Raw genomic sequence first — 11,469 nt, forward strand, 5'->3', positions numbered from 1 at the left:
GGAGGCTAAATTGAACAACTACATTTTCGTAATAGTATGGGGAAACGCACCGAGATGTCGAAACGTAATGTCGTAAGTTGATCGGCGATTCTCTGGCATAGGAATTTGGCTAAACTTTTTTTGTTAACGGTTACCTATTTATTAATACTTTTCACATAAACTCACATAACAACACATTATGTATCTTTTATTAATGTTTGACATAAACAAATTTGTTGATCGTCATTTGTCTTAGAGTTCCGTGTACCAAGGGACATAATCCAAGATGGCGATCTCTCAGAATCGTCGATCTTTTCCTGAAAAAAACTTGATTTTTTCTATACCTGTGTATTTTACGCACCCCCCACTTTGGGTATTAAATTTCTGAAAAAAAAGTGCGCAAATTACATGGGTTTTTACGGTAGTAACTTTTGCAAACTGCTTCAAGTGAGAAATTATGAACGGTTATGACCCAATCCCATCACTTTTTGGAATAGGCATTTTTCTATGGCATTGGAGTTTGCTAACTTGATTATATTACAGGTGTTAATAGATATAGCATAGCACAGATATATTAAATTTTTTAAGATATCATATACCTTCTGGTCATCTGTCGGGTAAAGCTGAAACAAACATGAGAACATTTAAGAAACAAGTTACTAGTAGAGTTAGTCATGTCAGTTTAAAAACTACAGTATTCACACATTTTCCCCGTCATTTTGATGTTATTCTAACTCACTGGATTTACCTGTGACTTTAATGATTACAGAAACGAAGAAGATATTCCTGAGGAGATAGAGGGTATTAGTCAATCGGGTGATGTAGATGATGTGGATGATGTGGATGATGACGATGATGGGGAAGATGAGGATTATGATGAAGATGAAGATGATGATGATGATTGTGAAGATGATGACGATGATGATTGCGAGGACGATGAAGATGAGGAGGAAAAAATGGAGGAAGACCTTGATCTTGAAAACATTAAGATGGACCAGGAGTCTGTGGATCTGTCACCACCAACATGGTTAACTGACTCCGATGATGGAGCAGCTGACCTAATCAGCTCTGAAACCTGTGATTGCTACCATTGTGTGTCCCAGGCTCAGGCAGAACAGATCGTAAGTTGATGATCCTCCTTCCCCATGCAGTTTGTTAGATGATTAAAGAATTCAAAATTGTATTTTAAATAATCTTTGTAGTATTCTTGATTTAGTTTAGCTACCTGAAGTTGTAAGATTTATTTTAATCAAATGCTTCATTATAATGAATTATTGTGATTTCATATGTGTACTCAACTTCACATAAGATGTTTATCAATCAGATTGAATTTGTATTTTATGAATATTTATTTTATCTCTCTATCATTTTAGTATACATAAAATTAATGAACTTCTCATTTTCTTGTTCTTCCGTAGGTAAAAACTGAAGAGAGTCTCTGTCAGTGCTATGTTTGTTTGCGACAAAGAGGTAAAACTGTATCAACGTCTTTGCCAACGCAAATGCCTAGTGTGCCAACACGACCAGGAGAATTCCATTTATATCCACACATACATGGATCAACAGGGCTGCCTCATGGGCTATCAAGCAGGTCCCACATACGGCCGGTACTGCAGCCACAGTTGTACGACCTCCACCTACCCATGAGGCAGCCCAAACCAATCATTCAGCCTAAAGTTCCACTCAAACTGGACTTTGATTCACCTGATGGAATTCATGAACATATTTACCATGCATATGGTGAATGGGACAATACATACGATACAAGAGGCCTGTTACCGAAATATGAACTTGGTAGTGAGTTACTGCCTCCTCCACCCCTTACTAGTAATTTCACTACCAACTTCCTCACTGAGCCTTACACCATGGCCACGCTCATGGGCGTTGATACTGTGTCCACATCCACGCCCAGTACAAGTGCTTTCAAAATGTCCATGAGCAATAGTCATGTACCGGCACCGGCACAGGTGTTTTTGGATAGCACTGGTGCAAAAATGCAAATGTCCACATCCAAAGACTACAACAGTACTCCAATTCTACCAACTATGACAAGTAAAGCTATGTCTCCTCCTTGTACTCGACCAGCCACATTAGGAGGCAACAACAACCAGTCTGTCTTACAACCCCCTCCCTCCTCTGTATCCCTGTCACAGCCTCAAATCCAGCCGCGTCCTCCGGGGTCTGTGCTAGACAAACCTCACTCCCAGCACTGTAAGAGGCACAACAATCTCCTTGGCAAGGCTCTCACCAGCTCCCAGGCACATAACCACACAAGCACTACCACCACCTCAGCTCCAAACAAAGTCTCTCAGGATTTTATACAGACGGCTGCAAGAAACATTCGCGAGGGTGCCAAAGAAGGCATGCAGATGATTCGTCAATTTGCCAGTAGTTTGAATGCAAATGTGAATACTCATACATGTAATCACACATCTTCACGTAATAACATTGGAGGGCATACACACGCAGCCAACTGTACAATGGACCACAACCATGTGACGGCATGTCAGAACTCCATCTCGATGCCTACCACTGTAAACAATGTGAGTGTTGGCACCTCCACTGTGTGTATAGAGCCCGACTGTGATGTCCACTTCGATGACGCCTGTGATAGTGTTAGCGATAGCTGCTCCGAGCAAAGTTCTACCACCTCCAGTTCCAACCAGAAGGAAGGCAAATATTGTGACTGCTGCTATTGTGAATTTTTCGGACATGGTAATGTAAGTAACTTACTCCTTGTAACGCCTTTTCAAGATTACATGCTGATTGACATATTTCTTGCCAAGTATCAAGCTGAAGAAGATGTGTTTGCTAAGAATTGGTTGGCAAGCAGAAAGATGATAGGTGAATTCCTGAAGTCATATTTTAAATGCCAATGGACAATTGGTTTTTCTATGAATCTATATTAAAATCATGTAATGTGATAATCTATTGTCACTGGAGTCCATTTTATCATTTTAATTTCTGAACATCCATATGTCATGATTTTATTCGTTTGTATTTGATTTTACATTTTTCTCTTTTTTTTTGCACTGCTGTGTGAAATAGGCATTGTCAGTGAAGTATATAGCGTTGATTTCTATGTAATTGTAAACATATTATTTCAATATTTGACAGCCTCCTGTAGCTCCTACCAGCAAGAATTACGCAGAAATGAGGGATCGCTTACGTTTACGCCTGAAGAAAAAGGTATTGACCTTGTCAGATCAATCATTGACAAAAAAATTGAGTAGGTAGTGTTACGGGAAATGCAGTATTTAATTGAAGGTTATTATGTATTAAATATAAGGCACTGAGGGTATTTTGATATTGTACAGATGTTATTTAATTATGCAATGTTATGTAATTATGTGATGTTATGTAATTAAAAGGGACCTAGGGTTATGGATCATTGTATGAAATGAAATTATTAGGGACATGAAATTGTTGAAACATTGTGTAGTTGATAGGTATTTAATGTTATAAACCTAGAAATATTAAAGTATTGTAGGGAAAATATGTAATTGTAAAGGACTAATGGTATAAGGACCTTATATATATATATACCTTGTACAGTATAAGGAATGCAATTGAAGGATGAATGAAATAGGAAATGATGATTGATGTAATCAAAATTTGATCAATTTGCCCTTTCCGATTCTAAATATCCATAATTTATATAATTAGTTCAATACTGAACTCAAGTGTCAAATTTATACAATGTAAAGTATGCTTGAATAATCATTTATTTTAATGAATTTGTTATATAAATCAAAAGTGCACAAGAGTTACATGAAATCTATTCATGAACAAAACCTTCTGTATAGTTAATTATATATATTAGAGCTCTGCGACTATCAATCGATGTAAAAACAATATTCTTACTTTTAGTGGTTAATCAGTCCCATAGAATTATATACGGATTATGCAATTGATAATCAATAGGTTTACTACTTCCGATTATCGCTATGATTTTCAACCGATTGCCCATCACTCATTGACGGTATTATGACCTGTATGGATGTTATGTAAGTACATGTATATGGGGATAAGGGAACGTGTATGATGACATTAGGGGAATGTTCTGTTACTATGAAGGAGCAGAGGATTTTCAGATTTTGTAGGGCTGTGAAGTTCCCACTTAGTATATAGGACCTAAATGAGTACTAGTTAGGGGTATATTTTATATTGTAAGTACGAAGATTATGTTTTAACTTAGGCCAAAAAAAAAAAGGTGTATGTTTAGGGTTCCCGACTGACCCTAGCTTTTTACCCCCAACCCAAAACTTTTTTTTTTTAAACCTGCTAATTTTCGAATTTTAGAAGGTTCCTTGCATTTCAAAATGCTTCCAGCTCCGTGTTGGCGCTAAATGTCAGCATATGGAGAACAATTTGCCTCCAAATGAACCTTGTTTATGTTATTCTTTGTTTTTCATACAATAGTAGGGTCATAATCACATGACCAAAAATATACAAAAAAAATATACAAAAAAAAAACAAAAATAAAAAAACCGACCTACCTACCTTAGTATTTTTGCCAATGCAACCCTAAACAGACTATATATTTTTTTGGGCCTTATAGGCCTATTCTGTAACGTTTAAGGGAAGGAAAGCATTAGACCTACTCCATAGAGCTGATATTATCTTCCTTACCTCCATAGAATGAAGCTAAACAAGACTATCACAAAGACACTTGTGCTAACAAACGAGAAATTCCAAAGTTAGAACCAGATGCTTGCACTAGCTTCGTAACGACGCATCATGAAGACGACTCGAAAGATCCAATGGAGCTGAAGGGCCTTGATGAGTTGATAAGGTTCATCAATGGTACAGAAGACCAGAAAATGGGTGCTGACAAGTCCATGACTGCCAAAGCTGCTAAGAGGGCTCGACAGAAACAGCGAAAGGTAAAACAGGGATGACGTGAAATAAAAGTGTTGCCCTGCCAACTGTTTGCATTCTGGCCTTTCAAAACTGATTTGCTCTGATTTGCCTTCCTGCGATTTCAAAGCTACAGGATTGCATTACAATTTCACTCCTGCTGAGTTTTCTTTCTTGTTACATTTGAGAAAAAAATCAGGAGTGAACACTTTCCATATTACTGTACTGTTATTAATTACAACTTCAATTAACATGTTTAGACCTGGTGAAAATATTCCGATTCAGGGTTTTTCACAATTTTGAAAAAAATAATTAAATGATAACCCTACTGTGTTTAGGGCTTTGCAGCTCTGTATATATTGTGATTATAGTGTCCCAAATATTGGGTTTTTCTGGTGACATGAGTGTAGCCAGTGATACTTCAATCAACATCAAACATTACAATGCAAAATTCAAAACATGTAAGGATTTTCTCCATTTTAGTTCATATGAGCCAAAACCACCTTGTGTAAATGGCAATTGGCAGACATTATATTGTGGTTACAAGGTTGCAAATTATTTTCATTGACCAATCAGATAATTTGTTAAAATTACCAGGTATATCTCAAATTAATTAGAATAGCGATTATGTGAGTAGTAACTGAATAATTGTTAAAAATGAGGTTGGATGTTTGGCTGATCTACATGTTCTACTGTTTAAACTTGAAGAAGAACTACTGTAAATGAAGCATCAAGTTAAGTGTATTCGTGAATATTGTAAACAAATGATGGGATACTATCTCTTAGATAGAAAAGAGGAACTTATAATTAAAAATTAGCTAGTTTCATTTGATGGAGAGGGTTATACAAATGTTGCAAAATTACTACAAATGTTGATTAAATAACTTTTCAAATTCAGTGACCAATACATTTACTTTATGATGCTTTCAGAACGAGGAGAAAGCTCGGTTAGAAGCAGAAAAGAAACATCAAGAACAACAGAGACTTATTCGTGAGGAGCAGGAAAGACAAAAGAAAAACAAACTCATTGCTGCAAAGTTGGAACTGGAGAAATCTCAAAAGAAGAAAAAGAAAAAACACAAAGTGGTTCCAGAGGATACAAACTCAGCACACAGTGAAGTTGGTAATATAAATTTGAACCTTATACGAATACCTCCAGCGGGGCGGGAAGATGAGCAGCATTCGAGTGCTAAGCAAATTGAATTAAAGTCCAAACGTCGCGAGTCAGGAGAACAGAGTCCCAGTAGTCAGTCAAATGGGAAAATCTCAGATGAGAGTTTGGCAGGAACAAAGCCCATGAAAGGAAGGACGAAATGTCCACGAACACTTGACAAACAACAACCAGTACAGGTCCAGACTGTGCAAGCCCATCATGAATCTAAGGTGGACAAAAAGTCTGTGAAAAATTCCAGTCATACTTCTCAGACTTCTAAGGCATCCCCTGTAATTTCTAAAACAGTGTCAAGTAAAAACTCAGTACCTCAAATCTCCCAAGCTTCCAAACAACAACCTAATGGAACCATCGCTACCACGGTACCAACACCCATAGCCAGTGGTCGTACAACAACACAAGGCAAGGAGAATACCAAGCACTTCAATGACAGCCAGCTCCGTAATGGTACATGTGTACAGATCAAACTGGAGGATCTACAGCAGGATAGTGCCAATAGGAAGGGCAGAAAACCGACAGGGTCAGTAAACTCATCAGGTACAAGTCCAACTGGACAATCCACCAACAGTCTACACCACTCCAACTTGCATCAGGCGATCACTAAACAGTCGGGACAACCGGTCAACAGTCAAAATCAGTCTCCCTCGCCACAACCAACCATCAAACAGTCCGGACAACCGGTCAACAGTCTAAATCAGTCTCACTCTCAACACGTGACCGCCAAACAATCTGGTGTCAGACAAGGTCCTCCCCAGGACCAGCAACGGAAGGTAACAAGTCAGCAACAGGCCATGACCCCTCCCAAAGGTCACCTACACAACGGGGTTATCATCAGTCCAAACAAACGATTTGTTCCCCTGGACAATTCCCAGCACCATCAGTCACATCCCAACAGTACAGCTGGGAGACAAGTTACAAGCAACGACAAGAAGCCAGGCAAGCCACCTTCTCCAGTGGGGAGAACTGAGGAAACCTCCTCCAACAATGAACAGGTACAGAAAGAATCTTGTACTTCATAAAGATTGTCTTAAAAATGCTGTGGCAATGATAGTAGGATTTGTACTACAGTAAAATTTATCTCATTAAGCTTGAACAAAAAAAGTTATTTCAGTCTTAATACTCGAAGGATAAATTGTTAGCAGAACTATGTTAATAAAAAAATTGATTTCCATGTAAGTGAACACAATTTAAAATTATGATAAAGATTAATTTCACTTAATAAATTAGTTTGTTTTACTCATCAAATATTATGCAAGTTGCACTGTTTATGGTATTATTTTATAATGTATTTTTGCAGAACAAGAACAGCAGTGGAAAAAATAAAAGGAACAAGAAAAAGAACCGTGGTAGTGAAGATCTCAGTATGATTGGTAAGAACAGTGGTTATAAAACACTATATTATAATATCCCCCTCCATAATGCATGTCGTGTGTTGATAATTGTGTCCAAGTAATAGATTCTTTGTATTTTCATGAAGGTTGACCCAGTTTGATGTAACGTTACATTGGATTAAATTGAGGTGTGACCATTATCTTAACTGAGTATCAGTGACCTGTTTACCTAAAAGGAGTAAACTTACAAACAAGATTTGACTTTTAACATTTAATACACAGTTAAACACATACAATTATGTATAAAGTAGCTATTTAACACTTTGGTTTAGATTGCTTTCACCCTGTAACATACAACTTATGCATTATAACATGTAACTCTGTAGAAATTCTTTGTATCTATACACTTTCACCTGTGAATATTGAAGGAAATTGTCGTGTAAACAAGCAAATACATGGATTTTATAACCCCGTCAAGACACATATCTGTTGATCATTATTGTGATTTGGTGTATATTAGGAAGGAGAATCCTAATGTATACTGTTCAATAGCTGGATGCATATAGATACTATATAGGATATGAAGAGCAGGGGATAACATTAACAGATATAATGTACAAAGCAGGAGCAAGTGTGTCTTAGAGCTTAAATGTTGTTTTTAGTGTCATGGAGGCTGGTGTACAGGTGTTGATTTTGTAAATAGTTACAAAATAAAGTAATTCACATTCTTTTAAAAGAAAATGACAAATAATTCCAGCCTTCAGAAATGATCATTAAGGAGTGGTGAAATCTGATTGTACAATAAAATCTAACATCAAAATTGAGAATTAACTTAACATTCGACTTTTTGCAGATGAGATATTTATGCCGAAGTCCGAGTCCGATCTGGAAGGTGGCGACATGGATGATGTAGAGAAAGAACTGGAAGAATTTAAAAGGTAAGCAATCTTTTGCTGTGAAAAAAATATATGCTGCTATGGTTTGTATGAAATGAATAAAATATAGTGTTGCTTGTTATTCAGACATACCATAAATGTTTTTGAAATCTAAGTAGAATTTGCAACATTTCAGATGTATGATTTTAGTTTATAACCTGTTGCCTGTTTACTATGTGTAGAACATTGATTACAATTTGTTTTCAGATGTAATGAAGATCAATCAAATTACCATTGACCAGTTAGGCCATATAGTTGTTGGTTTTTGAAATGCAGATGGAGCAAGTGATTTGATTTTGGTTTCTGTTGACCTGTGACAAAGACTTTCATGGTCAAACATTTGCAGTCATTTTCAAAAGACTGAATACCACTGAAAAAATTACATGCATAAACAGGTGGACCAGTCTGCATAAAATAGGCACTAGAACGTACGTTTTTGTTGAAAAGTACATTTTAGTCTATCACTTGAATATGTTTTCAGTACAGGGAGTTGAAGTTGTTTAAAGTCCAAAGAGCTTCTGTCAAACTTAGGCATAGGAAGTTCACAGATTATTTGCGGGGCCTATTTGTTTATGTGGACAAACCAAAATGGTGTGTTTCAGGGATAAAGCCAGACAGATCTGCAAATAATAATGCTGAAGTCTTTGCCAAGGCTCGCCAGAAGGCAAAATCAAATCGCTAGGTCCTATTTCATCAATGAACAACTTTAGTCCAATCCTTTGGAACGTAATAAATGAAAGTGGCCAGAGTTCTGTTTGTTTTTAACACATGGTATTCACATGACTTTCTGCTATACATCAAAACAAGTTGTTAGGTGTGTTTAAGTACATGGTCTATACAACAGATTTTGTAACTTGTTATAAACCAACTCATTGTGGTCAATTGATACTTGCAGGTTTTGTCTTGGATCCACTCCTGTTAAGAGAGAAAAGCTTCAAGTAAACATGAATTTAAAGGACATCTTTGTGAAAAAGAAGTCGGGCCTGGGCTGTACCTAAATGGGTGATGATAAGTCACTGATGGTAAGAGGACCGAGGACTGGTTAAGTTTCTCGATCGACAGCTTGTCCAGTGATGGACAGATGTGACCAACAGGAAGTCTGACCAAGGTTGAGTTGACCAACAACTAGAGATAATGATGGAAACAGTAATGGACATAACACATCGGAGTAGAAGATTGGCGTGTTGTATAACAAGAACTTTTCATACCATTACACACTCCTTTTCAAATAAAATGATTGACATTTCTGGTCAAACATTACTGTATTTCTGTAACATTGTAAAGTGAAAGGCAGAAAATCCCACAAAATTTCCTGATATACTCTACACCACCACTTTTTCTAGAATCAAGAAACTAGTAGCATTAGGTTGTTATGGTTAACTGATATCAGGCCTGGTGTACATCAAACCCTGCCAGTTGTTTTAAACACATTTAAACACACAGATCTGTGGGTGTTAACGTAAACACATTAAAACACAGATCTGTGGGTTTTAACGGAAACACAATAAAACACACAGATCTGTGGGTGTTACCGTAAACACATTAAAACACACTGATCTGTGGGTGTTAACGTAAACACGTTAAAACACACAGATCTGTGGGGGTTAACGGAAACACAATAAAACACACAGATCTGTGGGTGTTATCGTAAACACATTAAAACACACTGATCTGTGGGTGTTAACGTAAACAAATTAAAACACACAGATCTGTGGTTGTTAACGTAAACACATTAAAGCACACAGATCTGTGGGTGTTAACGTAAACACATTAAAACACAGATCTGTGGGTGGGTGTTAACGTAAACACATTAAAACACACAGATCTGTGGGTGTTAACGGAAACACATTAAAACACACAGATCTGTGGGTGTTAACGTAAACACATTAAAACACACAGATCTTTTGGTGTTAACGTACACACATTAAAACACAGATCTGTGGGTGTTAACGGAAACACATTAAAACACACAGATCTGTGGGTGTTAACGTACACACATTAAAACACACAGATCTGTGGGTGTTAACGTAAACAAATTAAAACACACAGATCTGTGGGTGTTAACGTAAACATATTAAAACACACAGATCTGTGGGTGTTAACGTAAACATATTAAAACACACAGATCTGTGGGTGTTAACGTAAACAAATTAAAACACACAGATCTGTGGGTGTTAACGTAAACAAATTAAAACACACAGATCTGTGGGTGTTAACGTAAACATATTAAAACACACAGATCTGTGGGTGTTAACGTACACACATTAAAACACAGATCTGTGGGTGTTAACGGAAACACAATAAAACACACAGATCTGTGGGTGTTAATGTAAACACATTAAAACACACAGATCTGTGGGTGTTAACGTACACACATTAAAACACACAGATCTGTGGGTGTTAACGTAAACAAATTAAAACACACAGATCTGTGGGTGTTAACGTACACACATTAAAACACAGATCTGTGGGTGTTAACGGAAACACATTAAAACACACAGATCTGTGGGTGTTAACGTAAACAAATTAAAACACACAGATCTGTGGGTGTTAACGTACACACATTAAAACACAGATCTGTGGGTGTTAACGGAAACACATTAAAACACACAGATCTGTGGGAGTTAACGTAAACACATTAAAACACACAGATCTGTGAGTGTTAACGTAAACACATTAAAACACACAGATCTGTGGGTGTTAACGGTGCTGACAAGTCTGTATGCTGACGATGATTTGATTTATAGATCTTGACTTGCATATTTTGGGTAACAAATCTTGGAATAAGTTGTAAGTGTAAAAGATGCATAGTTAATTAAGTAATCTTTTGGCTCCAACCAAAAGTACATAATTATAAGACACAGACAACCAGAACCTGGAAACTTGGAAATATTTTAAGAAATACTTCCATCATTTTGATAGATGTATGGTAAAGGTTTTATAACAAGCACAACTTATTTTACAATAAGATGTTCTGTACTGACCATTCTAAATGATTACACTGTTCCATCAAGTGTGAGGAATTTGATGAAATCTCAAAGAACATTTTGATGGCTGTATGTATTTTGTCAGTCCTTCAAACATTAATTTCAAGTATCAGTATGTGAAATAGGATACAATTGCATTTAATTCGCTGCAGAACTTGCATTTAAAAGGGAGTTATTCCAAATTTGGTGGTTTCCACTGTATAAAG

At 36.7% G+C, this 11,469-nt stretch overlaps 1 protein-coding gene across 2 annotated transcripts in view; it reads left to right on the forward strand.

Annotated features, from left to right (window-relative positions):
- Nucleotides 1-9,393, forward strand: part of LOC110466299 (protein FAM193A-like) — a 21,324-nt gene extending 11,931 nt beyond the window's left edge. The window contains exons 13-21 of one of the 2 annotated variants that reach the window (XM_021522709.1): nucleotides 749-1,100; nucleotides 1,398-2,699; nucleotides 3,097-3,168; nucleotides 4,620-4,865; nucleotides 5,770-6,671; nucleotides 6,732-7,002; nucleotides 7,308-7,380; nucleotides 8,195-8,279; nucleotides 9,172-9,393. In XM_021522709.1, coding sequence (XP_021378384.1) covers nucleotides 749-1,100; nucleotides 1,398-2,699; nucleotides 3,097-3,168; nucleotides 4,620-4,865; nucleotides 5,770-6,671; nucleotides 6,732-7,002; nucleotides 7,308-7,380; nucleotides 8,195-8,279; nucleotides 9,172-9,274 — 3,406 coding nt within the window. In that variant the 3' untranslated portion in view covers nucleotides 9,275-9,393. Of the gene's footprint in view, nucleotides 1-748; nucleotides 1,101-1,397; nucleotides 2,700-3,096; nucleotides 3,169-4,619; nucleotides 4,866-5,769; nucleotides 7,003-7,307; nucleotides 7,381-8,194; nucleotides 8,280-9,171 lie in introns of both variants that reach the window. The other variant, XM_021522707.1, reaches the window with a different exon arrangement.
- The last annotated feature ends 2,076 nt before the right edge of the window (nucleotides 9,394-11,469 follow it).

This window comes from Mizuhopecten yessoensis, unplaced genomic scaffold (genome assembly GCF_002113885.1).
Source record: "Mizuhopecten yessoensis strain PY_sf001 unplaced genomic scaffold, ASM211388v2 scaffold11129, whole genome shotgun sequence".
In the NCBI taxonomy this organism is placed as follows: domain Eukaryota; kingdom Metazoa; phylum Mollusca; class Bivalvia; order Pectinida; family Pectinidae; genus Mizuhopecten; species Mizuhopecten yessoensis.